General features: G+C 43.3%; 2 protein-coding genes and 1 long non-coding RNA gene across 3 annotated transcripts; 1 reads left to right on the top strand and 2 right to left on the bottom strand.

Annotated features, from left to right (window-relative positions):
• The first annotated feature begins 15 nt into the window (after positions 1–15).
• On the top strand, positions 16–11,184 carry LOC136481408 (uncharacterized). Its single transcript, XR_010764710.1, has 4 exons — positions 16–560; positions 2,541–2,709; positions 10,382–10,478; positions 11,006–11,184. It is a non-coding gene; the product is annotated as an uncharacterized lncRNA (long non-coding RNA).
• On the bottom strand, positions 5,007–5,610 carry LOC136483830 (uncharacterized). The gene is made up of 2 exons (XM_066480991.1): positions 5,494–5,610; positions 5,007–5,309 (listed from the first exon to the last, which is right to left on the bottom strand). Exons 1-2 carry the CDS (start codon positions 5,575–5,577, stop codon positions 5,007–5,009), a joined length of 387 nt encoding a protein of 128 aa, XP_066337088.1. The 5' UTR covers positions 5,578–5,610.
• A 6,749-nt stretch (positions 11,185–17,933) lies between the features above and the next one.
• LOC136479306 (uncharacterized) lies at positions 17,934–18,707 on the bottom strand. The gene has a single exon (XM_066477218.1). It carries the CDS (start codon positions 18,705–18,707, stop codon positions 17,934–17,936), a length of 774 nt encoding a protein of 257 aa, XP_066333315.1.
• Between the last annotated feature and the right edge of the window lie 9,183 nt (positions 18,708–27,890).

The following is a 27,890-nucleotide window of genomic DNA, read 5'->3' as shown; positions in this document are numbered from 1 at the left end:
AACCTGAATCGAGCCTGAGGGCGGCGGCGGCGGCGAGCTCGGCGGTTGCCGGAATCTCGAGTTGAGAGTTCCCCGTACTAAATCTCGTCTATCTAGTCGATTCTGGCGCCTCAAACCCACCACCACCACAATCACCTCACCCGGCAATCGTCTAGGATGTCGTCTGAGGAACAGTTTGAATTCAAAGGAAATCACGTAATTGAAGCTATCGATATCGGAGATTCGAGCCGCCAACGAGGAGATCGAGCCTTGGAAGCTGGAGGTCGACCACCGTGTCGCGGATCTGGAGAAGGCGGTGAACCACCTCGGCGATCGAGTTGAGCAGCTCTTCTCCGAACACGTCCAGTCACCGGTGCGGCCAGGGGAAGTCGTCGACCCCTCCGCGCAGCTCGAGCCTTCCTCATCAAAGGCCAGGGCAACATTGATGTCGGGTTCCACCCATCTGGGACCGTCCCCGTCCGGGGCGACATCAGGGCCATGTGGTCGCCGAGAAGAAACCCATCACCGGAGCGCCGGATTTGGGGTGGTGTATGCCACCCTGGATCCTCCTTCGGTCATAGGTGCGATGAATCTCACTAAAACTCCTCCAATTCAGTTCAATTGTGATCATTCTGCACGTGTTGACTGGCGAGCGAATCCTATGCTTAGTGCTGCTATGCCAGACTTACCTTTCCCAAAGTTTGATGGTTCTAACCCTAGGCTCTGGATTAAACATTGCGAGACCTTTGATGTTTATGTTGTTGATCCACGTCTCTGGGTTAGATATTCCACTATGCACCTTACTGGCTCCGCAGCACTTTGGCTTCAAATCGTTCAATCCTCTCTGCAGTCCTTGTCATGGCCTGATTTCAGTGCTGCCATCTATGCTAGGTTCGATAGGGATGAACATAACCATTTGCTTAGGCAATTTTTCCACATACACCAGCAGTCTAACGTCCATGAATACATAGAATGCTTTAGTGATCTCATTCACCAGCTTCTTGCTCATGATCCTAATATAGCCAGTTCTATTATTACAAATCGATTTGTTCACTAGTAGAGATCTGCACATCTATGACGAATCAAAAACTGTCAAAGGAGATCGCTTTCTATGATGAATTTTTTCGTTTCGTCATAGATCACTGGTGAGGGTCCTCTGGCTTTGCCTATCTATGACGAAACCAGGTATCGTCATAAAAAATCGTCATTGAACAACATAGGGTTTCGTCACTGATCACGCGTGCTACTGTTCCTACTCATCTGTGACGACCTTCTTTAGAACTGTGACGACTAGGACTTCGTCATTGAACAAATTGCCCAACTATTATGAATGGTTTTCAAACCGTAATGAATGGCAATTCGTTGTAAGTCTCCACTTCGTCCTTTCTCCATCCGACATGTATGTGTGGGTCCCCTGCCACTCATCTGTGACGAACGGTTTTAACAACTGTAACGAACGCCACTTCGTCATAAATCTCCGCACGGTCCTTGTAGGACTCGATGGCTTACGTGTCACTTTTAACATGGGTCCCAGCCGGGTTTAATCTTGAAAAAAAGTTTGATACCTGGGGTCCCACCGGGGTTTAATCTCTAAAAAAGTTCTGATACCTGGGGATCGAACCCGGGACCTAGACGAAGGAATGGAACGTCTTTACCATTGACTGGCTGTGATGATATCTCAAGTCGTTCACTACTACACAAAATATTTTGCGAGGCATTTGCAAATGGGGCTCCGAGGCAGGCGGGCTAGATGCCCGCCTTCATTATTCGGTGGCCGGCCAGCCGGCCCAGTGCCTGCCTCAGATAACACTTAACGGAGGCGGGCACCCTTACTGGCCCGCCTCGGTTAAGTTCGATTAACCAAGGTAGTTATCCTAATGCAACCGTCTCCGTTAATATATTAACCGAGGCGATCGCCTTAAAACAACCGCCTTGGTTAATCAAACTTAACCGAGGCGGGCGCCTTATTTTGCCCGCCTCAGTAAATCATTTATGGAGGTGGCATTTATAAGGTGTCCGCCTTCGTAAATCATTCCCCCACACTCGTGCCCGATAGGTGCCGCGCCATAAAAAACTACGCCCGAGTGGCTCTTCTCGACGCCTGCAGATCCGGCGAGTGGCGGCCGTGTTACGTCCATGGGCGAGGGCGTGGCCCCAGTGGTGCTTCTCGGCGCCAGTAGATTCGGCGAGCGGTGGTCACAAGGCATTGATGGGCTCGGTGGGACTCATGGATGGGCTCGCCGGGCTCATTGATGGTTTTTATTTTTTTAATCCATTAACCGAGGCGGGCTGCTTAGGGTGACCGCCTTCGTTAATAGGTTTGAACCAAGGTGGGCACCTTAGGACGCCCGCCTCCATTAATCGATTAACCGAGGCGGGCAAGCCAACCGCATCCGTAGGTCTGGATTAACCATGACCTTTCAACGGAGACGGACGGATGGTTTGTCCACCTCCGTTAATCCAAAAGGCCCGCCTCGGTTAAAAATATTGTAGTAGTGGTTATAGTATTCTATTTTTTCTATGGATGCCATAAATTGGATATTCCCTGTAAGTGAAAATAGATGTGTGCCCGCTGGACTTGCGGCGGTGGCATCAGAGGTGGAGGCGGAGGAACCCCGGTCTGCTGCGGTGGCTTAGGCGTCCTTTTGGAGGCTAGGTGGCGTTTCCCGGTGGAGCACGGCGGCATTGGCGTCTACGTCAGGTGTGTGCCGCGGCAGAGGCGACAGATCTGTATGTCTCCTTTCTCACCTTTTCCTGTTCGCTTTATTATTTGTTCTTTGCTTCAACATGAGGTATACATGTATCATTCTAGCGTTTGTAGTGCATGGGTATTGTCCCATGGTTGCCTAACATTCAGTAATATTGATTATGTCCTAGAATTCTTTTCTGCTGATGTCTTGGTTTTCTGCATATGTTTAGTGTTCTTACTCTAAATGCCTGTGTGCAACTAGGCCTGCTATTTTTCAAGTGCTTGCTTGATTATACCTATCTGTCTAGGCAAAGAAATAGACCCTTTGCTTCTACCTTAAACTATTTTTCTGTCCAGTGCTTGCTTGATTGTACATTACTTGTAACATATATGAGGCCACATTTTTGTGCCAATGATGTCTACATCGCTATTGGATGTATTATGATACAGCTCATATGTTTGCTTTCTGTGTCTTCTCCTTGTCGACAACCAAGTTATCCATTTGGTTGCAAACAAGAGGAAGGCATGGAAAGCAAATCAATGCTTTGTGTCCATCATTCAAATGACTGAGCAAACTACTCTTTAAGCTGCACTTGTTGCTACTTGTGAAAACTGAGGCAGCCAGTTTGTGTTTTTTAGATTTTAGATGAGTCCCTGCTATGTTGTGTTCAGTGGCCATCAGCCAGGAGTTTACTACAACTGGCCTGACTGCCAAGATAAAGTTCATAGGTTTTCTGGTGCTTCTTATAAAAAGTACAACTCCTATGAAGATGAATTGTTGCGTTTAACTCAAGAACCAATTCAAATCCACCCTTGGCTATTGATAATGACTTCAGTCTTCAAAAACCAACGGCTGCTCCACCCTGTTTATCCTTCAAAACTATTATAATTGTTGTCCTCTTAATCTATCTCTATCTCCTATGGAAGAAGCTGACCTCGTGTACTAATTGTAAGTGCGATGGTTAGACTTGATTTAGCTAAAATTGTAATGGTTACAGCTCCATAAACTATAGTAATGCAGGTTGGGTTAAAACTGCTACTCTAGTTTGAGTTATATATATCTGTGTGTTGCTACTCCATGCTACAGATGTTTGGACATAATAATATTGATTTTGGTTATGTGGATTGTGATGCGGACTACACAGTGATTACAATTCCTCCAGAATGGAATTTGATTTTCTTTGTTGGGAAGGAAAGAACAAATAGATTTCTAGAATAAATAGATTTCTAGAATTGTCTTAAGTCAAATTTAAAATAGTAAATGACACAGTAACAAGTATCACAACAAAATGAGGAACCTCTTCGGAGGATATAATATACTGTCAGATGCGTTCAAATGTACAGGGGTCGGACTTTCTTGCGTGTGCAGTAACATTTTAACACCAATGGCTCATCTATTCTGCTTTAGACTAACGCGAGACTTGCTCCTCGCTGTAAGGTTCTTGCAAGTTGAACAAAGTTTGACACAAACATGCATACAAAGACCTCATATATTAGCAAGGGTTTGTCGTACATGATCCCATACGCTTTGCACTGTGTAAATCGATTTGCAGAGGTGGACAAACAAAGATACCCGCCTCTGAACATTGCGATTAACAGTGACGATTGGTTAAAGGTGGATGGCTTGCCCGTCTCTGAAAATAAAAAATGACCACTCCGAAAAATCCTTGTCAACTACAAAGTTGTAGATCGCGTCGAGAGCCATAATTTTGATAAAGTTTATCTTCATATGACTTCATATGGAAACATTATGATTTTTTTGATGTAGCTATTTATAAAAACGGTCCTCTTAAGATGTCAAACACTAAGAATAGCCGCCTATGTTAATAGCGGTTTTCAGAGACGGGCATCCTAAGACAACCGTCTCTGTAAATCGATGATTTACAAAGGCAACAACCTTAGAACGTTCGTCTCTGTGAATAAATTTTAAAAAATGGTCATTTACCTAATAGAGGCTGTTTGGTCATTTATGGCGGTCTCGCCTCTCACTACCGGATTCAGCTTCTTTGTCGAGTGCCTCAGACACTCGGCAAAGGCCTATATACACTCGGCAAAGCCTTTGCCGAGTGAGCGCTCGGTAAATAGTTTATCGGCAAAGATATCTTTACCGAGTGCACTTTATCGAGCACTCAGTAAAGCCTTTGCCGAGTGCTAATCTGACACTCGGCAAAGAAAAGTCATCGTGACGGCGAGCGCCACCGTGACAGCGAGCGCCACCGTGACGGCAAAGCCTTTGCCGAATGCTAAATCGACACTCGGCAATGAATTTTCGAAAAAATATAAAAAAACGCCGCCGATGCCTTTCCGCGTGCGGCGCGTGATGGATCCCGGGCGCGTCCTACGCGGTGACGGTCTGCAGCCTCCAGCCCCGGCCGTACCCGGGCGCGTCCTGCGCGTGATGGATCCCGGGCGTGTCCTGCGCGGTGACGGTCTGCAGCCTCCAGCCCCGGCCGTAGTCGGCGAGGGCCGCGCTGGGGCCGAAGTTGACGGGCTCTTCGCCGTCCCTGATGGTCTCGACGTGCAGCACCGGCGGGGCCCCGGGTTCGAGCTTGCAGTTGATGGCGTGCAGCGCGTAGCGGGCCGTCGTCCCTGCCGCGAACCGTCGGACCTTGCCGGAGCTCTTGCACGTCACCTCCAAGAACTGCCAAGCGGCAAGCAGACAACAAGCGCGTTACTTCGAGGAGAGCGGGTGCAGCAGGAGGAGGAGACCTTCCGCGGCAAGCAGACAACAAGCAGACAGCAGACAACAAGCAGACCTTCCGCGGGATGAAGATGTACAAGAATGTTCGTGGAGCTCTGTGCAGCAGGAGGAGAGCGGGTCTTACCGGTTGCGGTGGAGGAGGAGAGTCGCCGCCGCCGTCCTTGTCTGGCTGTTGCGCGTCGCCGGGCTGCTGCGCCCGCCGCTCCATCGCAGCGCACGCTGACTCGCGCCCCGCTGGGTGAGCTGCCCACCCTCGGATTTGCCTGGCTGTTGCACGTCGCCGTGCAGTTATATAGTATAGCAGCTTTGCCGAGTGTCCTAGATCTGACAGTCGGCAAAGCAGTGTTTGCCGAGTGTTCTAGATCTGACACTCGGTAAATGATTTTTTTTTTGTCGAGTGTCCTAGATCTGACACTCGGCAAAGCAGGGTTTGCCGAGTGTTCTAGATCTGAGCATTCGGTAAAGTTTTTTTTTCTTTTTTTTTCTTTTCTAGAAAAAAGATTTTATTTCTTTGCCAAGTGTTTTTTTTAACACTCGACAAACCTCTCTTTACCGAGTGTTTTTTTTTTACAATAGAGGCTGTTTGGTCATTTATGGCGGTCTCGCCTCCTATTGATCGGCGAGACCATCTTCTAAAATCGTTTTTTTGTGGTTGTGAGTCCAAACCAGCCAGTGGCAGAGCCAAGGCCCGGCCACCCTGGGCCGGTGCCCGGGCTCACCTGGTGAACACATACGTACACTACGTCACTACCTATACTATACTGGTAGCTGCAACGCATGTAGAGCTGCTGCTGTTCGTCTCTCTCTCTCTCTCTGCCCGATCACACGTGCATATGGACATATATGGTGACGCTGGTAAAGAAATACAGTCAGAAATATGTGTAGCATTGGAGATCATACGTCATTTTGATGCCTGTTGTGGAGTGCACGTGTGAAGAAAAAGGAAAATGAAGAAGGAACTAGCAGGACAGATCATGGAAGGATTTGGCACCGATGAATTCTTTAGGGAAAAAGTCTACTTAACCCCCCACCTATCATACTGGGTCTACTTCACCCCCTCAACTATGAAACCGTCTGTTTTACCCCCTGAACTATCTAAAACCGTCTGTTTTCCCCCTGGGGCGGTTTTCAGCGGCGGGTTGCTACAGCAACAGCGGTTGATACAGTAACGCTGTGTTGCTACAGTACCCATGTTTTGAATTACAGTCGCAATTGGATTTTCAAAACCACGGGTGCTGTAGCAAGACCAACGGCACTGTAGCAACCCCCGATGTTACTGTAGCAAACCGCTGTTGAAAACCGCCCCAAGGGTAAAACAGACGGTTTTAGGTAGTTCAGGGGGTAAAACAGACGGTTTCATAGTTGAGGGGGTGAAGTAGACCAAGTATGATAGGTGGGGGGTTAAGTAGACTTTTTCCAATTCTTTAGGCCAGCACATCAAATAGATTGCTTTGCTAATTGGTAGGAGGAGCTCTGCAGAGCCAACCGACAAGCGTGGTACAAACTTTCTGCTATTATGTAAAACTCTGTAGGCGGTAATTAGTGGTAGATGTTAGGACCCACTAAACTAGCCACGAACATGTACTAGGGAGATGGATTAGCTTAAAATTATTGTGGTTCTATAATTTTGCTTTCATATACAATGCTCTATATTATGTGTTAGGTTCTGTAGCTTCTCGCGACTCCTTGCAAGGAGCCTTGCTAAATGGGCATCTACAAAACAGCTCCTTACAAGGAGCCCGAAGGAGCTAGAGCCTTTTTTTTATAGAGGAGCCGGAGCCGTAGAAATATGACTTCTCCGTGTTGCTTCTCACAATCCTAATACAAATTATTAAAAAATTGTCACTGGAATTATTTTTGCCAAATGTTTTTCAAAATAAGTGTCTGTTTAGTTCCCAAAATTTTGCAAAATTTTTCAAGATTCCCCGTCACATCGAATCTTTGGACGCATGCATGAAGCATTAAATATAAATAAAAAATTAAACTAATTACACAGTTTAGACGAAATTTACGAGACGAATCTTTTAAGCCTAATTAGACTATGATTGGACACTAATGGCTAAATAACAACGAAAGTGCTACAGTACTATTTTCCAAAAAAATTCGCCAACTAAACAAGGCCTAACTTCACCTCCACCAAAAAAGCTACTCCATGTGAGGAGTCAGAACCATCTTCGGAGGAGCCGGAGCCCTGCCAAATCTTCTCTACTATAGTTGAACAATCCAAACTATCCTGGTACACCCAAAAAAACGTCCCCCGCTGAGGAGCTCAACCACTGTGCACCGAACCTATTGCACCCAGAAAATTGTCTTCATTAAAATCAAGGGCTAAAAACCATCTCTTAAAGACTTCAACCCAATCCTTTGCTATGGTTGTTTGTATCAACTGCGATGAGGCTTCAACGCACCCCGCACGCCCTCCACCCCCTATGACCTGGTTCCGCGGCCAAGGATCGATTCCCACACCGCTCCCTTTTCTCTACCAATTCCAAAACCGATACCCCCCACACCAAAAAAAAAGAAATGCCCTCCCGGACTCCTAGTCTCCCTCCCGTCGTTGCCCTCCTCTTTCTCTCCCCTCTCCTATCGACCCCCTACCTCTCTCTCTCACACACACATCCACGACCGAGGTGACACGGCTCGGGCGGGGCGGCGCACGGCGCAGCCGGCCGGAGTTGTCGGTGCCAGAGGTGGTTCGGGCAAGGTGAAAGCTCTAGTTTGGTTTTGGTTAATTGATGAAACCCTAAGTGCTAACCTAGTTTATCAAAGTAATTATGAGATAGGTAGCACTACTCCAAGTGATGAAGCAATGACGAAGATCATGACGATGGTGATGGCATGGTGATGATCAAATGCTTGAACTTGGAAAAGAAGAAAGAGAAAAACAAAAGGCTCAAGGCAAAGGTATAAATAGTAGGAGCCATTTTGTTTCTGTGATCAAGACACTTAGCGAGTGTGATCACATTTAGGTTAGATAGCCGTTCTATTAAGAGGGGTGAAACTCGTATTGAAATGCGGTTATCAAAGTGCCACTAGATGCTCTAACTCATTGCATATGCATTTAGGATCTAATGGAGTGCTAACACCCTTGAAAGTATTTGTGAATTTTTGCTAACACATGTGCACAAGGTGATACACTCGGTGGTTGGTACATTTGAGCAAGGGTTAGAAACTTTATCGGCGGAGTGTCCGCCCGTAGAGTGCGGACAGTCCGATGGTGCCACCGGTGCCCTATACAGAAAAGACAGGGGTTCACAGAGTGACAAGACACTGGTGGTGCAGTGACCGGACGCTGGGTTCAGAGTCTGGTCAGTGACAGCAGTAAGCACACTGTCTCGGTCTTGTGACCAGACGCTGGTGTGTAAACTGACTGGACGCTCATGGTCTGAGTCCGGTCAGTGCTGACGTACGTTGATGTGAGGCGCACAAAAGAAATGTTGAGTGACCGGACGCCGGGTGAGTCCGGTCGAGCATGACCGGACGCGTCCGGTCGTAAAATTTCACATTTGAAACCTTACTGGAAACGACCGGACGTTGGTGTCCTGCGTTCGGTCACTTTCTAACTAACACGTCCGGTTACCACTTGACTGTTGAGATCAGGCGATCGACGTTTGAAGCCGATGACACGTGGCAAGCATCGGACGACCGGACGCTGGGGTCCTGCGTCCGGTCGAACTGACCGGAGCGTCTGGTCACCCCGTGTTGTGCCCAGTGAAGGGGTCCAACAGCCCTATTTCGTGGGGGCTTCTATTTAAGCCCCATGGCCTGCTCAAGCTCACTCTCTTGGCCATTTGTATTGACATAGCAACCTTGTGAGCTTAGCTAAAGCCCTCCCACTCATCTCCATCATTGTTTCATCATCATTGTGAGATTGGGAGAGAATCCAAGTGCATTGCTTGAGTGATTGCATCTAGTGGCACTTGGCATTCGTGTTTCGCTGCGGGATTCACTTGTTACTCTTGGTCGTTGCCGCCACCTAGTCGGCTTGGAGCAGCGAGGATCATTGAGCAGAGGTTGGTGATTGTCTCCGGCTCCGATCGTGGTGATTGTGAGGGGTCTTGTGCCTTCCCCGGCGGAGAGCCGAAAGGTAACTCTAGTGGATTACTCGTGTCATTGAGTTACCTCACTAGTGGGTAGGTTCTTACGGTGTTCAATTGTGTGGACAAGGTTCGTGCAACATCTCTTAGCCGTCGAACCACCAAGTGTTGGTTGACACAACAGGGACTAGCGTGCCATAAGCACATGAACCTCGGGAGAAAAATTGGTTGTCTCTTGCATTTTGGTATTCTCCCGGTGTTTGATTTAGTATTCATCTTGTGATTGGTTCACTCCTCTACACGGCGGTATAATCACCCTACTCACACATTTATATTCTTGCAAACTAGTTGTGGCAAGCTCTTTAGTGTAATTAGAATTGAGAGCTTGCTTTGTTATTTTAAGTTCATCTAGTGGAGCTCTTTAGAGTAGCAAGATTGAGAGCTCTTAGTGAGTAGTAACATAGCAAGTTGTATGCCTAGTAATCATTGCAACTAGAATTGTTGGATAGGTGACTTGCAACCCTTGTAGAGCCAGAGAAAGTTTACGTTTCGCTATTTGTCATACTAATCAAATTGCTCTAGTTGATTTGTAGATTTCTAAATAGGGTATTCACTCCCCTCTAGCCATATTAGGACCTTTCACAAGGGGAGGGAGGCAAGAGGTGGAGCGGCCGGCCTGGTTCGCCGAGACAGTGCCAACTTTTTTTTTTTTTGCTTCTAATTAATTCTTTTACTACTGCTGTATATGAGACAAAAATAGTGATTACCAACTTGAAATGAGATTTTACCTATACTGAGACAGTGCCACTCCGAAGTCAAGTTTATGTAGCAGCATCCAAGCTGATATTAACAGATGACTTTTTAAGTTGCTTACATTCTTTAAATGATCTGTATCCTCTAAAAGAACATATTACGCATTGTTGCTGCATAGTAGAGGATGTCGATCTAATTAGTACTTACAATATTTTTTTCTAGAATGCCCCTGCCCAAGCAAGAATAGGAGAGGACGAGCCTCCACCTGGCTGGGATCTGGATCCTTGTGAACTTATACCTGAAGCTACTGAAGAAAAAGGTAAATGAATACTCCAATGATTATAACTAATTGTTTGCTGATAGTTTTTCACTTTTGTGTTATTTGGATTTATTTTTAGTTTTGCAATAGATACGAGAGTAAGGGATCGAATTAGAAAGAGGGATGATGACGACGACCACATGACGTTGTTTATTCTCCCGGCATTAATTTCTACTAGCGAATTTGTATATGAGATCATCGACTGGTCTATTTTTTACATGCATATAGCAGACCCCATCTGCATGTCGTGTTTTGACAGATGCCCTATATTAAATTGTTAATAAATTGAATCTGTTATATATGGTGTAGGGTCCATACATATCCTATATAGAAATGAATGATCTCCATCTTGTAGTCATAGCACAGTAGGAAATGCAGAAGCTCATCCTGAATTTCAGCATGCTGCCTATGCCTGATGTTTGTTTTTGCAATGAGAAATAGTACATGGTTATGCATAAAGATTTGACTTTTTAGCAGCCATTAAATTGTGCCACTGATCCGTTAAGTATGTTTGTACCTGGAATCAGACCTGTGCACCGAACAAGGCCTCCTTGTGCCTGCTGGACCGAGTGGAAGGTGTATAACGTGGAGATTGGAGGCCACGGAAAAAGTGGAAGGTTTCACGAAGCATGGTACAATATATTTGTAAAATTTAGTTCTTATCTCGAAACAGTTTGAGGATTTACCGGAAGATGCTGGTTGTACCAACAGGCTGACACATCTGTAATAACTAGTGATCAAATATAATAAATTGATTTAGATTTACCATATTTTTCAAATTTGTAATGATAGGTTGTTTACCAAGTTTGAATTGATGAATAACTGTTTAATATTTGTTACCTTAGATGTTGCCGTAGCATTAGCACGGACAATATGCTAAGTAGATCCTTAATATTACATCGCGTCTCGCCCAGTCTCCTCAAAAATCCCGGCTCCGCCACCGAAACCGGCCACTACTTTATTGTACGTACATGCGTCATGCGTGATGAGTGCGTGCATGCGGCAACGTCCAAGGAGGGTCTCGAGCAGGTACCTACTAAACGCTAGGGATCGGATCGGAGTACGTCGGAGATTTTGCCTTGTTTGTATATAGTCTCATGTGGAAATCGTGCCGACATACATATCGTCATATCGATCACTTGTGTCATGCATGGCGGCAGGAACGCAGTCTTTATTACTACCAAAAAGACCCGGAGGTCATCGTCAGCGCTAAACTAATCACCCCTCCCCCGCGCTAATCCCCCACCCGGCCCGCTCCCTCTATCGCTCCCACTCCCTGTACCAACGCGGAACCGCCGCGCGCGCACGATGCCCAGCTCGCCCCGCGGCCTTCTATTGCCCTTCTTCCCTCCCGCGAACACAACTGCTGCTCAGATCGTCCGATCGTCGCCCTTGCCCCGTCGACACCGTCGCCTCACGGCTGCCCGCATCCCGCCGCCACCGCCTCTACCCGGCGTGCAATCGGGAACCGCGGGGCCTTTGCCGAGCCCGCGGCCTGCCGCCTCTACCCAGCGTCAAAGCGTTGGGCTCACATGGAGCCGGTGGTGGAGATGCGCGCTGAAGGTCGTAGCTCCCCCTGGCGGTGCCGGAGCGTCGCCCAAGGTGGGTTGGAAGCAGAGGAGGAGCTAATCTGGCGGGTGGAGGAACTGGAGGCGGCGGCGACGCAACTGCTCGCTGAGAAGGAGGCCTCGGAGGACACGGCGAGACCGGGGAGGAGCTGATCTGGCGGGTGTAGGAGCTGGAGGGAACAGCGGCGCAACTGCTCGGGGAGAAGGAGGTCCCGAAGGACACGGCGAGGCGATGGAGGAGCTGATCTGGCGGGTGGAGGAGCTGGAGGCGGCGGCGGCGCACTGCTCGAGGAGGAGGACGCAAAGCGCGGGGGCTGCAGCAGGAGCTCGACGCCGAGTGGGCCTCCACGGAGATGGCAGCCAGCGAGGCCATGCTCATGATTCAGCACCTGCAACGGGAGATGGCCGCAATGCAGATGGAGGCCCGTCAGTCTATGCTGAGGGCCGCGCCGACAAGAAGCGTGAGGTCCATGAGGACCTCACCGCCTCTTACCACTCCAGTCTCCTGTCCCACGGCATCGACCCGGACTCGGGACTCCTTCACCGATGAGGATGAGAAATTGTAGGAGGAGGTGGGCGCCGAAGAGGTGGAGCCAATGCTTTAAATAGCTGGCTAAGCCATTTAGCTATCTATGTTCCAAAACGGGCTATAGTCGGTTATAGCGGGCTATAGCGGCAGCTAAGGGCTAACTTGTATATGAAAAATCTTAGCTAATTCCTTCTCAAATAGCTATAACCAGAGATAGCGTAGGCTATAGCCGGAGATTTAAAACCTTGGGTGGAGCAGATCGACATGATCGCATTGGAGGTGGAGCCGACCACGAATCGAGCAGTGGCATATGGAGATGAAATCCACTGTAGTTGAGCAGAGAGCCATTGTGAAGAAAGCAGTAGTCCATGTGAGAAGTTTCTCAGTACTCAGGATTTGCAAGGTATACATTTGCTAAACATATTGGTCATTGTTATAGAGCTATTTTCTTTCTAAGTAACATTAACTTTGTTAGTTAAAGGTGCTAAGTTGGGCACATTTGGATTATTCAGGCACATTGCAGGGATTCACTTGGTAGGAAGATTTTCCTGATGTCTTTGATAAAATGGAATGTTGAAACTCTCTGTTGAACGGGAGTGGGGGGGGGGGGGGGGGGGGGGGGAGAAGATTGTATTTTTGTTCACAGGATACTTGTCAGATTTCGACAGGTGGCTTTATTTGTTTCCTTAAATGCTAGCGTCAGCATATGTTGCGTGGTACATTAGCACCTTCATATTGGGGTTGCATGTCATAAATACTGAACTTTGTTTTCGTGAAGTCAGAGCTTGAAACAGTGAACGTAGGTTGCTTGATCAATGTGGCATGCAGGTTGTTTGATGTGAAATCAATTTATTATATACCATGAGAAATAACTAGAGGTACCTCTATGATGTATGTAATTTGTAGATCAACTATTAGCCTATTCTTATGTGTTAATTGTGTCCTCCTGTTAATTACAGGTCAAACCTAGGCCACCAAGGTTATATATGCTTCAAATGGTTTCTACAGTCTTCCAGTGATACCAGTTCGCACGTGATCAACGTCGTGCCACGCTGCCAATCATCGATGATAGAGGGCACCATGAATAGATAAGGACATGAGGCAAAGGTAACACCATCATTGTCAATGTTTCTTCAGTTTTCCAGTTGTTGCAATTTGTCATTTTTTCCATGAAGTTTTTGCGTCTTTCAGTGTTTTATTCAGTCGTTTTGTGTTTCATTGTTTGATTTGGTCTTTTAGACTTTTAGCAAATGATTCAAACTATTACAAGGGCCAGTTCAATCTTAGAAAACTTGCATGTTCAACAACATCCCTATCTCAGTCTCACTTATTTATTCAGTTTGTTGTAAGCAAAAGTCCAAGTCTGTTGCCTCTTAGATTCAGTATTTTTGGCGACCTGCATGGATCTTAGAAGTCATGTTCTTCATGGATTGACAGTAGGTACAACTGTATCAATTTCAATTGTTGACACATATGGTTTGGTAGGATATGGTCTTGAAAATGGCAAGGGCAAGGTGATTGCATTGGTCTTGGAAATCTCATGTCTTCCATTTTCGGGCTTGCACCATGACTACAAAAGGTTCGCATTTTAGAGTGTTCCTATAACAGCTTGATGCATTGTTGTGTGTTGCTTAAGTTCTAGATGTGTGAATGCAGCTCATGCATTAATACTATCATCCTGTTCGATGCATGAATAGATTTTTGGCCCTGGATTCTCACTTGATGCAAAAAAAAAAACTCCACGGCACATTTGTTGCTGCTCTGTACATTGCATACACTTGATGCATCCTTAGATCATGTAGAGAGTGCTTGGATCAAGTAGCAATGTTCAGTTGAGAATTAGAACTAAAATGTCCATCGATCATGATAGCCGGATTGATTGCCCATGATTGAGATTTTAGGTGTATAGTGAATCTGGTGACCGTAATGAGAGAAGCTAATGTAATGTTGGCATTCATATGGCTGAGAGTGTATTTCACAAGCTTAAAAGATTCAGTCATTAAATGCCCTTTCTTTTTACGTGAGTTTTGAGTACTTAAGAGAATTACAGGTGCCAAGATTCATCTATATTTTTTCTTATTTTTGTTAATCTAAATTTGGAACTACCAATTTTTGTTGTTGGCAGCAACGTACCGGCAGGGTGGCTGCTGCTGGTGGTATTGGAACTTGGAAGTGACGAGAGCAGCTGGATTAGGTGGAGGTAGGAGCAGCATTGAATTGGATAATTCGGTCGAGATGTGATTTTGGGAAGAGGAGAGGGGTGCCATTGTATTGTGTTACTCCTAAAATCGTTTCCTTTCTGTTTCTGAGGAAGCAAAATTGTGCTGTGTGGGTAGAAAAGATTCTACCGTTATCAAGCAACTTCTGTGCCGCCTTATGATTTCACTCACACATAAGTTTACAATAGGATAATATTGTTTAGATTGATGTAACGGTGCTAAATCCTTTATCCTGTTTGGCCAGGTCGGCTGGGCTATAATTGAAATATTAAGTCACGTTTGCTAGCAATCACACTGTTTGCTTGAGTTTATCAGCCCTATTTTGCAGCTATGGAATAGTGTTTTTCTCTCGCAACAAATCAGTCGTAGCCGCAAATAATTCCTGCCGAACAGAGCCAAATATATTTATCTATACTCAGTGGAATTATCAATTTCAATTTTTTTGCATGTCATAATATTTTATATATGTTTTAACCATGTGGATGTATGTCATGAAATTCTATGTAAACCCGTAGCAACGACCGAGCACTCAACTAGTAATAATAATATAATAATATAATCATCGTCGCGAGCGATGTGCCTCTCCGTCCCAGAAAGGAAGACTTTACAGAATGCGTATATGTTAAATTTTCACTTTAACTAGATTTGTAGGAAATACGGGCAACATTTATATCTGCAAATAAGTTTATTATGAAAGTATATTCAACGATCTACCTAATGATACCAACTATGTATTATAAAAATTAATCTTATATATATAATTAGTTAAAGTGAAAAATGTTTGACTTCTCGAAAAGGGAGAACATCTTCTATTTTGAGACAGAGAGGGTATTACTTATAATAGCTAGGCTGGCCGTCTGGCCAGGAAATTGTACGACGGTGTCGACCGGCGGTTAGTGGTTGCTGTGTCAACCACAAAAATAATAATTTATCATTAGGGTGTCTCTCGACAGTTTCTAAATAGCTAGTCTGGAAAGAAATCTATCGACAATCAAGGAGAGATAAAAAATAGTACTAGCGACTCCCAAATAGCTAGTATAGCATGATCTCATAGAAACAACTCTCTCACAAATCACGTAAACTTCCACTACAATATTTTTTTAATTATCTCTAAGACTCATCTAGCTAGCGATTTTGCAAGTTGACATTAAGGATGCTCTTAATGCATGCGTGCTATAGTAGTGCATGCACGCGCGTATGGTACACCACCTATAATTAGGTTTGGCTGGCATGTCCACGACCAAATAATTACTTCCTCCGTTCTAAGTTATAAGCCGCTTTACTTTTTTTTATATTATTAATTTTGCTATACATCTAGATATAATAATATGTCTAGATACATCGCAAAATGAATGAAACAAAAAAAAAAGTCAAAACAACTTATAGTTTGAAACGGAGGAGCAGTAAATAAACTTGACCTGCGTGCGTGCATGCATGCATGACGAGCATGGTCGATCCAATAGTACGTGTGGATCAAAGTCTCCTTATCTGATGAGAATGATATATGCTGCAAATGCATGCGCATGGTTGGTCTTGTGTCCCCAGTCTACAGCACAATATATATGTATGTACACTACCACTGTACTTACACACACAGCAGTACTCCTGTGGCCCTGCTGACCTTGTGTGTGTACGTCTGCGGTCAGTGACAGCATGCATGCAGCATGGACATCCAAATAAATAAAGCTCGTTCATTCATGCTCATCGTCCCCGGCCCATTTATCCGGAGGCGCTGCTACCCGGCCCAACGCCCCTAACCTGACGTTCAATCTGATCGAAATAATCCCTCTCTCTCTCTGCTGTGGAGTTTTATTTGTCCAACCAACTGGTGGATTGGATGCCCGGGGGCTGGGCCGGCCATGTCGGCCCAGTGGGGAATGATGTGATCCAAGAGGCCCATTGGCTCATTTTCTCGACGGTGGTGGTCGGTCCTCTTGTGTCGATTGGTTGCACTTGCCCGTTGCTCGTGAAGTCGTGCTTGTTGGTGCACTTGTTGAAGCCAGCGGCGTAGCGACGGGACCGGACAAGTGCAACGTGCACCGACCAACCATATGCATGCATATGGATTGGAATTTCAACCCAACACTAGTACTCCATCCATCCATCCGTTCTAAATCATAAGTTATTTTTATTTTTCTAAATATACTAGCAAACATTGACCATGCATAAAAAACTATCAAATATTTAATGGAAAAATAAAACAGTTTGCACAATTTGCTATAATTGATTTTCACAAATTAGACGTCAAGTACAGAGTTGCATTATCTAAAGTTTTAGCGGGCTACATGTTTGCTTAGAAAAGGGAAATAGATTTTTTCCACCCCATTTATTACGCTGGCTGATGACTGATGAGAGCACACTGTATTGTTATTTCTCCATTTCCTTCGTTCATTCGTTCATTCATAAACGAGCACTGCCAGAGGCCCACGGTAACTTGGACGCACACGAGCCGGCGCGTATGTGGGCCGGCATGCTGAGACTGGCAGCCCACCGTGGGCTCCGCAGCCCGTCTTGGATCGGATCGAAGATCGCTCTCCTCCGCCTCTGGCTACCATGCATGGGAACGGATGAACAAAAAAGTGGCAGACCACCTAGCGAGGAGTCACTTGGAGGTCCCACGTACAGGAAGAATATTGATGAATGCATAGGATCGATTGGTATCTGGTAGCCAAAACATTTGATTTACCAACTTCATTATGTTCCAGTAATAAAATGTTTCATTCCTAAAGGGCTAGTTGCTTTTTGGTTCCATACCTTCCTTCATATTCTCGTCTGTGTTCTTTCTTGTATGCGTTTTTCAGTTTCATCTGGTTTGGTTTCCGGCCCAGATTATCCTGGCTGGATCTTATAGCAAGTTCATATGAATGCCCTTGTTCGAGCATGCCTGAGCCTGACCCAGACGAAAATTCAGAAAATGATGTCTTCAGATGGCGGCGGCGGCAGCAGCAGCAGCAGCAGCTCTGTTATGTGTCGTAGGCTCATAGCCATATACAGCAGAAAGGGGTTCAATTTGCATTCTGTAAGCATTGAATAGACATCACGAGAAGAAGCATCGAAACAATTAATATTTTCCTTTTCTCAATAATAATTCGACACTACATGCTATATCTCAAAAAGCAATGGTGTATAGTGCAGTGGCCTATTGATCCACAGAAAACAGAAGTTTTTGGGCGTTAACGAGTACAGGTGAACCTTGTTTAGTTCTCTCTACAATCTGCTGAATCAGCACTTTACAGTCGTCGTCGTCACCTGACTCATCTCTATCACTCTCTTCATCTCTGCTAGGATCTGCACTCTTTAGAGCTCTCGACCAAGTAAGTACTACTTCTTTCAGCTTCCTAGAGCTGTCCTCCATTCCCCAGATTAAACCACGGTCTAAGTAATCTTCGGTTGCCTGCGGCTTCCCATTTGTACTTGTGGTGCAAGGGGAGTCCGCAGTTCTCATGAATTCTTCGTAAGCTTCGTCATAAGCTTCAAGCGAGTCTCCAGATAGGTTTAGACAATATGGTTCTGCCAACGAGCTAGTTTCTTGTATGAAAATGGGACTTCCCTGGCCTGAAGAAGAACCTGACTCACTGTTTGAGCATATTCGTTCAGAGAATATTTGATCAGTCACCATCATCTGCACTTGCACCTGCTTCTGCCTGTGGGCAATTGCTGACTCAAGCTCCTTGATTCGGTCTTCAAGCCTACGTTGGATCACCTTGTGGAGACGAATGCTGAGATCTCTAGGCGAGATGGGATAGTTTGCTCCACATGTGTAATCCGGGGAACTTTCCCTGCTGTCCCTGCCACGGTCACATTCACTACTGTACTCTGTGAGGTCACGAGGGAACATAGCGGCAACGGTTGCGAGGCAAGCGACGACGGTGGGGTGCGGGCACACGGGCTGCGGCGGCGGCGACGGTCGCATGGGCGGTGGCGGCGGGCTTTCGGGGCAGCGGCGGTGGCGGCGACGGGCGCACGGGCGGCGACGGTGGGCTCCCGTGGCGGCGGTGGTAGTGTGTGTCGCGTGCGTGTGTGTGAGGCACGGGGGTGGTCATCCCAAAATAAATCAAAATAGTTTGCCGAGTGTCCGCGATCTAGCACTCGGCCGGCAAACCTAGACTTTGCCGAGTGCTAGATCGTGGGCACTCGGCATACGCTAGAAAACTGTGCGTGGTGGGGCCGATGAGGGACTTTGCCGAGTGTCCCTTATATGACACTCGGCAACTATATTGTTTGCCTAGTGCCATACAAGGGGCACACGACAAACCTAATTCATATTTCATGCATATTTCTTCTTCTTCTTTTTCATAACTTGTTTTACTAAATTTGTTCTGATGCACACTGAAAATACCTTGTCAAATTCACTCAAAATGCAAATCTGATTTTTTTTACGAATATTATTCCATTATTTCGTACAGTTATAGCTCAAATTCACTTTTTATCAATTAAAATCCTATAATTGCAGTTAATAAACTAAAATTATCAAACGGATCCAAAAAATTACCAAAAATTCATATGAAACATCTATATTCTCTATTGCCTATGCAAAAAGTTATGAAGTCATATCCCAATTCGACCGTTACTTTGTCTCCAAATTTCATCGAATCTTTCTTAACGCTACGATTCTTCTTCGGAGATGCTTCGGTTTGTAAGTATCGTACATGACAAATTATGCAAAACCTTCTCAATTTTTTACCACAGTCTCCACGTATGATATCATGATATCTTGACAAATCTCATGATTTCAGTCTTTGTTTGCTTTTTTTAGAATTTAAAAATCATTCGGCCACATGTTCGTGGTCGTGTTTCCTGAACTAGATGTTCAAAATTTCTTTTCATTTCTTGGGTAAGGCCTCACACTAGACTCAATAACATGAATATCATTTTCTACTCATTTTATTCTAATATTTGAATCACTTGCGGTTCAAATTTGACTTATACCAAAAAATCTTTGAAATTCAATAAATTAATTAAATATAGCAAAACAGATCCAGAAATATACCAGATCTTAACGTGGAGTACCACATGTTGTATGTGGGGATTAGAAAAAATTTCAAGGTCATAAGAGAAAAACAAACTTATTATTTCATCTCAAATTCAATTTGTATCAATTAAAATCCTATAATTGCAGTTAATAAATTAAAATTAGCAATCGGTTCCAAAAAATTACCAAAATTACACAATAATCAATCTATGTTCTCTATTGCCTATAAAAAAAAGTTTTGAAGTCAGATCCCAATTCGACCATTACTTTGACTCCAAATCCTACTAAATCCTTCTCAACGCTACGATTTTTCTTCTGAGATACTTTGGTTTATAAACATCGTACATGACAGATTGTGCGAAACCTTCTCAATTTTTTACCACGGCCTCCACGTATGATATCATGTGATCTTGACAAATCTCATGATTTTCAAACTTCGTTTGCTTTTTTTATAATTTAAAAACCATTCGGCCACACGTTCGTGGTCGTGTTTCCTGAACAAGATGTTCGAAATTTCTTTTCATTTCTCGGGTAAGGCCTCACATCGGACTCAATAACATGAATATCATTTTTCTACTCATTTTATTCTATTATTTGAATCACTTGCAGTTCAAATTTGACTTATACCACAAAATTCCTTAAAATTCAATTAATTAATTAAATATAGCAACCAGATTCAGAAATATATCAAATCTTAACACGGAGTACCGCATGTTATATGTGGAGAGTAGAAAAAGTTTCAAGGTCAGAAGAGAAAAAACTTATTATTTCATGCAGTTATAGCTCAAATTCAATCAATATCAATTAAAATCCTATAATTGCACCTACTAAATTAAAATTATCAAACGGATCTAAAAAATTACTAAAATTACACATGAATCAATCTATGTTCTCTATTGCCTATACAAAAAAGTTTTGAAGTCAAACCCCAATTCGACCGTCACTTTGACTCCAAATTCTACCGAATTCTTCTCAACGTTATGATTCTTCTTGTGAGATACTTCAGATTGCAAACATCGTACATGACAGATTGTATCAAACCTTCTCAATTTTTTTTACCACGGCCTCCACGTATGATATCATGAGATCTTGACAAATCTCATGATTTTCAGACTTTGTTTGCTTTTTTAGAATTTAAAAACCATTCGACCACACGTTCGTGGTCGTGTTTCCTGAACAAGATGTTCGAAATTTCTTTTCATTTCCCGGGTAAGGCCTCACACCAGACTCAATAACATGAATATCATTTTCTACTCATTTTATTCTATTATTTGAATCAGTTGTAGTTCAAATTTGACTTATACCAAAAAAAATCCTTGAAATTCAATAAATTAATTAAATATAGCAAACAGATCCAGAAATATACCAAATCTTAACAAAGTACCACATGTTGTATGTAGAGAGTAGAAAAAGTTTTAAGGTTAGAAGAGAAAAAAACTTATTTATTTACCGAGTGCAAAAAAAACACTCTACAAAATTATTTCTTTGTCGAGTGCTAAAGAAAAATACTCGGCAAACTTACTTCTTTGCCGAGTGACACTAACGGACACTCGGCAAATTCCTAACGGCCGACACACTAACTGACGGATGTCCACGTGGCGGTTTTTTGCCGAGTGTCTCTGTTTTGCCGAGTGTTTTTTCCTAGTTTGCCGAGTGGTCTCTTTTCAGCACTCAGCAAAGAGTTTGGTATGCCGAGTGCCATTATTTTGTCGAGTGTGGTTTCTGCAGCACTCGACAAATAGCTTTTTTGTCGAGTGCCCGATGAAATGGACTCGGTAAATATTTTGGCACTTAGCAAATCTGTTGTTTCTGGTAGTGATTCTGGGTGTGTGTTAGGTGCCTGAATGGCTGGTTGTGCCATGGATGGTGGTGGCAGTGGCAGTCGCGTGGCACGAGCAGACACCAAAAATCTTCAAGTGGCCGGGCTTGTTTTTTATTTTAGGAGAAAATTATTAGAAACGAGCCGTTGACAATTGGGTTATTTTCTTGTTTCCGTTATTGATTGAAAATGTTGCAAAACTATATATTTGGATTAGTTTTTTTATACTGTTGAAGGTACTCTTAGGCCACGAGGCACGCACTGGGATTGGGTCACAAACATAACATTTCTTTGACCTTAGTGTCCAAAACTTTGATCATCTATTTGAATATCTGAACAATTTCAAATAACAAAATAAACGCAACTGCTACAAATTGTTCTCTTTGAAAGCTATTACCACCACTACCACATGGAGAGTTTTAAAAAGGGTCAAAATCGAATGCCGCATGCCTGAGTTTTGGTTTTATTCGCCCAACTAGGTCTGTGGGGATTTCGATCCGTAACCTCCCCCGGTGTCCTGTGCCTTGCAAGGCGTCTCTCCTACCACCACACCTCTAGTCAATTGTGACCAAGTATAGGATACTATTCTTTTGAGTTAACATATATGATTCTTCTATCAAATATTTTTGTTTTTCAACGTTCACAAATAAAACAAATCAACTACAAAGTCTTAGATTTTATCTAGCACTACAACTCTGATATAGGGCGCATCTCTATCTGACGTTGTTTGAAAAAAAAACAAAATTTTGAATTTCAAAATTGAAGACTTTAACATATATATTGGGTCCTATTTATCTCAAATAAAAAATGGTCAACTATAAAGTTTTAGATTTCATTAAGCTAAACTATGTTTCATCTGACTTCATTGTGGCCACTTCTACATACTTTCAGGAGCAGTTTTGTTAAGCCAACCGTGTCACTGGAAATTGGTCTCTAGAGGTGGTTTGTAACCTGCAATATGTCACAACATTTTATAGAGATGGTTGACCAATTTAACCACTCCTGAAAAAAAGAAGTAGAGGTGTTCGTAGAAATTTGTGTAGTATACTTTAGTACAATTCATCTCCATCAGATCGAGTCAACGAGAAAGCTATGAGTTTTGGAATGAGTTGTAATTCCAAAGTATGGACGTTAACGTTCATGATTGGAACCAAATACCCACGATATCCATATCGTGGCCTCGTGTTAAAAAAGTCTCCTACAACTAAAAAGAACAGAGTGTTGATATTTTTTGGTGCGATATTTGTTTTGGTTCATCCGTCTGTTCACGCCTACGATCCCACGATATCTCCTTGATTGAATATTGCCTACCATATGATAGAGGAATCACTGCAAAATAGGAAATAGAAAATTATTGTGCTATCCATATACATATTGCATGTTTGCATGCACCAGCATACATGATAATGAGCAAAAGGAAAGAGAATTAACACAGAAGGAAAGATAATTAAGATAAAAGGAACATCTTTGCATTTCTGAGAACCTTGTCAAATCTGCCTACATTTAATTACTTCCCCTCTTTGCATTTGCAAAAGAGATAGCTTTTTCCTCCTTTCATTTGGTTTCACGCTCACGTGTTCCATCGCCCTCGCTTGCTGTTTCTTGCTGAAATTGCTCTTGCTAAGAAGGCCAAGGTTGAGTTTTCCTCCACTATGCATACTAAAACCTATGTCCCCGTTTATCATTGTCAATGCTTTTGATGCAAAGTAATTCAACATTACCATGATCAGATATAAGTTTGAGTCTCTTGTGAGCAATCTCATAGAGGGACTCTCATTCTTTATGTAATCTGCCTTAAGGATATTGGCAGGACGATGGACCCATGTTGGAATGTCGCACCAAAAAGTGTCCACGTTTTGTCCACGATTTATTTTCTATGAATACATGCGGGTACTATGATAACACTAACTACATCAAATGAAATATTAGAGAGAATTTGCATTGCCTCCAGAAGGATTTATTTATTAAGTTCTTTGTACTCTACAGGCAGTTTTAAAATATCCGTTTGCATGTCTTACCTCGTATCCTAATTCAAAATTTTATAGTTTAATTAGAATATTTAGGTGATTATATATATATATATATAATATTCAATACAAGAATAATCTATGCATGATCTTCTTGAAAGATTTCTACAGTGTAAAGACATCTTCGTTTTTCATGCATGCCCGTGCTAACGCTACGGTAAAAATAAAAGGACAATATATCAATTAAAAAATAAAAATAAAACTCATGCTCAAAGTCAAAGAGATATATTATGGATACTTGATTTTTGTCATTCATTATCTACCGGCATGCCTATAAAATAGACTAAATAAATAATTAAACATAGATAAAAAACTAAATTAATGAAAGGATCATTGCAAGACATCAATCATCTCATAGCTTCGAACAATATCGCAAAGCTACTAAAACTATAACCGTGCCCTCACCTCAAACTTTGTCCAGATAAATGGATTACAATGAAAGAAATTGATATCGAAGATTTCTTCCTGCCAATATAAAATATTGTCTTAGCCGCATCACAGAAAGATCTATAAAGTAGAGTTTATGAGCCTATGATGCCGCGCACTCCGTGACTATGTTAAATTCATAAACTTTATTTTTTGGATTAAATGTCACTTTAACGTTGGTATTTAGTTTTTACAGTATTATTATCTTATCGTGCGATCCGTGTGTTTTTAGTATAAATTGTTAGTTTTCCCGTAGCAACGCACGGGCACGCTACCTAGTAGTCAGAGAACATGAACATTCATGATTGGAACCAATACCCACAACGATGAGTGTTTGTTGTTGTTGTTTTATTATCCTCAACTATACTCGATGGTTACACCACTCGATGCATATACACGTAAAGAAATGTTTAAATAACGGGGAATTTTCATTCATACCATGCGCAAACTTGATGTGTAGTGTTATCTACTATGACTACACCACTGCTAGCTAGTCGATGAATACATCCATAAGGTAGGGTCCAATCCTATTCACTACTATAGGAATGGTTTCTAGGGGCGGCTGGTGAGGCTTTGTAGAGGTGGCTCGGCCAGTCGTCCCTACCATACCATCTCTACAAATCATATATTTGCAGGGGCAGTTCCCAGACCGTCCTTACAAATCGATTTGTAGAGGCGGCTGGTGTTATCATGCGCCCCTACAAATTGATTTGTAGAGGCGGCTGGTAACACCAGACGCCTCTACAAAATTGATTTGTAGGGGTGGCTGTAGTATCAGTCGTCCCTATAATACCTGTTTGTAGATACGGTTCAGTCTAGAACCACCCCTATAGTATATTTTTTGCCAAAAAAAATCAAATTTACAATTCAAATTCAACCAGAACACACATATATATAATTCAAATATGATCACAAGCACAAGAGCATTATATAAACTATCATTACAAGTCCAATTCACAAGAATATATACAATCCATCATTAAATAGACATAATTCATAAGTCTAATTCATTTCACAAGTCCAAACCGTCCCACAAGGTAAGACCAATGTCAAATTTCATACACATTGTTATCAACGGCCTAAAGCTAGCCTTTCAGTCTCACGAAGGTGTTGGTACTGAGGATTTTTACCTAAGTCAAAATCTTGGTCATGGTAGGTGCCTTTGACGTTTACAATCTGGTCCAATATGAAATTGCAAAGGTCGCCGACGAGCTCTAAGAGTTTGTCATCCTTGTATGGGTCTCTTTTCATTTCTTTCTCTTCTTTCCACTACAAGAGAACAAGTTTCAGTTTAGTATTTCATATCATGTGTGAAGTTTTTATACTACGGGTGAAGAGGTTCAAACTTACCCTTAAGGGGTGTCTCCTATAGGCACTAGTGTTACTCATCATAGAACATATATAGTATCCACAATGTACACTCCCAGGCTTCTACTTAGGGCATTGTGTGTTTTGCATATGGAAATGTTAAGTAATGCTTTTGACAGCCATGTAATGGAGTACTAAAGTAAGTTACACTTATCGCACATAGTATTTTTATAGCTAGCCTTTCCTTCCTTACTGGATCATGCCTTCCGTGATGTTCATTGACATAGAACCTGAATGCCTTGTTCGAATTATTTTAGCAAATACAACTTGTTAGTATCCAAAAGTGAACGTTACAAGTATGTATACAAACATATAAGCTAATGAGGATTGTCGATATGTATATATCTTGAGAATCGATGTGAAGTCTTTATATGTCACAGGATCCCTATCTATTGAATCAAAGACCCATGCCATGCTCCTCTCGACATCGATGCCTATACAAATCCAGTGGTTGCTGTATGAATTTAATCATAGAACTAGATAAGCTCTTTTACATTGAATAAAATATATCGAACAAAGCTTTAAGTATAGAGTTAAACTTACTCGAAGTTGTATGGTAGCCATATAGTAGAGTGTTGTTGGAGAATTTTGAAAGCCAGGGCAATGTATGCTGCAACCTTAAGGGACTCTTCCCTAAGTTTTGCCGTATGGATATGCTCTTTCTCCCGAAGGGTCTTTCCAGCAGCTAGCTCTTTATCATCTAGTTTCCACTATCTAGGGTAATTAAAATTTATTTGTGCTATAGCTTGAGAGTCTATATACCTAGCTTTCATACTTGGCATTTGTTTTACAATGTGCACTTACATTCTATAAATCATAGCGTGGGTTAGTTACAATAAAATCCAAAGATTATATTCATATCATATCGGGAGGGCAAGGACTTACAGGCACCACATGTGAATTAGATTCATTTTCATTGTTTTAAGATGAAAGCATGTCTGCATGTCATTGAAGTCAAAGATAATTTTCCCTGCTGGGCTTCCAAATGTGCTGGTGGGGAAGTATGCTTATACGAGGTCTATGCTCGTTAGGAGAACACGCAAGTACTAATCATGGAACCTTCTCATTCCAAGTGGTAGGCACTAGATGTTCTGGTTTGGTAGGAAGGACTTGCCTCTTTCATATGTTTTTGGGCAATCCTTTGACCATTTGATAGCATCAACATTTGGTTACTTCTTTACTATTTGGTGGACTTTGCTAGAGACGACCTCCTTAGAAGCTCGTGTTGGGACTTTTTTAACTTGGTTCTCAGGCTTAAACTGGTCATGGGCATACCACTTATGCACCGATGAGACGTCTTTCATCGGAATATAAATTGGCCTTATGGTGATTGGATGCTTCTTTTGAAGTTCCCATTCAGGCACGTCCTCATCTTCTTGTGCATCACCTTCTTCAGGAGGCACTCGTTGTTCATATATTAGCTGCGCTTGTTTAGAACACTGTGGCATCTCATCATGCACTTGCTCGGTACGAGCTAGAGAAGGTTGTGGCTTATCAGGCACATGCTCGCTAGGAGGCAGGGAAGAATGTGGCATCTTAGAAATGTGGTGGTCATGAGACGGTGAAAATATCTCCCCATCCTCAACAACTCGCTCCAAATTTGAGAGAGAGAGAGAGGGAGAGTCGATGAAGTAGCAGTTAATATAATGTCTCATTTGTACCAGAGGATGAACTACCCCATTACGTCTCCGAGTAACACTAGCCCCTCGAGAGTTGCGTAGTCTATCCTCCACTGTATGAACTCGGGCTTCACAGTATACACCTCGACCCTAGTGTAGTCTGGCGGTATCTTATTATTGTGGTGTAAGCCCCCTAAAGGATGTACCACACCCGTTGCCACCTCCATCACAATGTTCCGTCGGTCGCTGAGAAACACCAAGGTGCAACTAGTTGGTTCCCATATGCGATCGATAGGGGTTGTGGCTGTGGTGGAACCTTAGTTGTTAGGAACTTCTGGAGGGCTACCAACTAATGCCAGTTCTCCTGGTGGCGCCATTAATGTTCGTGGCTCTATAGACAGTCCTTACTCCTCCATCGCTTTTGCAACTAGAGCCTTCACTTGGAGCTCAAGATTAGCCTCCCAGTCTTTGCCATGTTTCTTATACATGTGCCTGTCCTCTTCGAATTCATGCTTCCAGGTCATCTTTTTCTCTAGCCCCCTAGTATGGCCTGTGTGCTCGTTGTTTTCCAAGCTAAGGCTAAGCTCGTCCCTCTCTCTAGAAGGATTGAATGAGCCATTCTCCTTGTCTTCAGCATATTTCAGTATCCTTGATATTGCCTCTTGGGTCTCCGGCTTATCAAACTTAAGATTACCGCCGGATGATTATGTACTCCTCGCATATATTCAATTCTTTGAGCGTACCTTCAAATTCTTCACATCGATATTCCCAGAAGTTGTGGCCTCTTCATCCATCTTCCTAAACCGCTCTTCCTTGGCATAGTAGCCACCGAAGCCTAGATGATGGTGGTGTTTGTTCATCTTCG

Source organism: Miscanthus floridulus, chromosome 9 (assembly GCF_019320115.1).
Source record: "Miscanthus floridulus cultivar M001 chromosome 9, ASM1932011v1, whole genome shotgun sequence".
Taxonomy (NCBI): Eukaryota; Viridiplantae; Streptophyta; class Magnoliopsida; order Poales; family Poaceae; genus Miscanthus; species Miscanthus floridulus.
The sequence above is the reverse complement of the archived record's forward strand: the minus strand, read 5'-3'. Positions and strand labels throughout refer to the sequence as shown.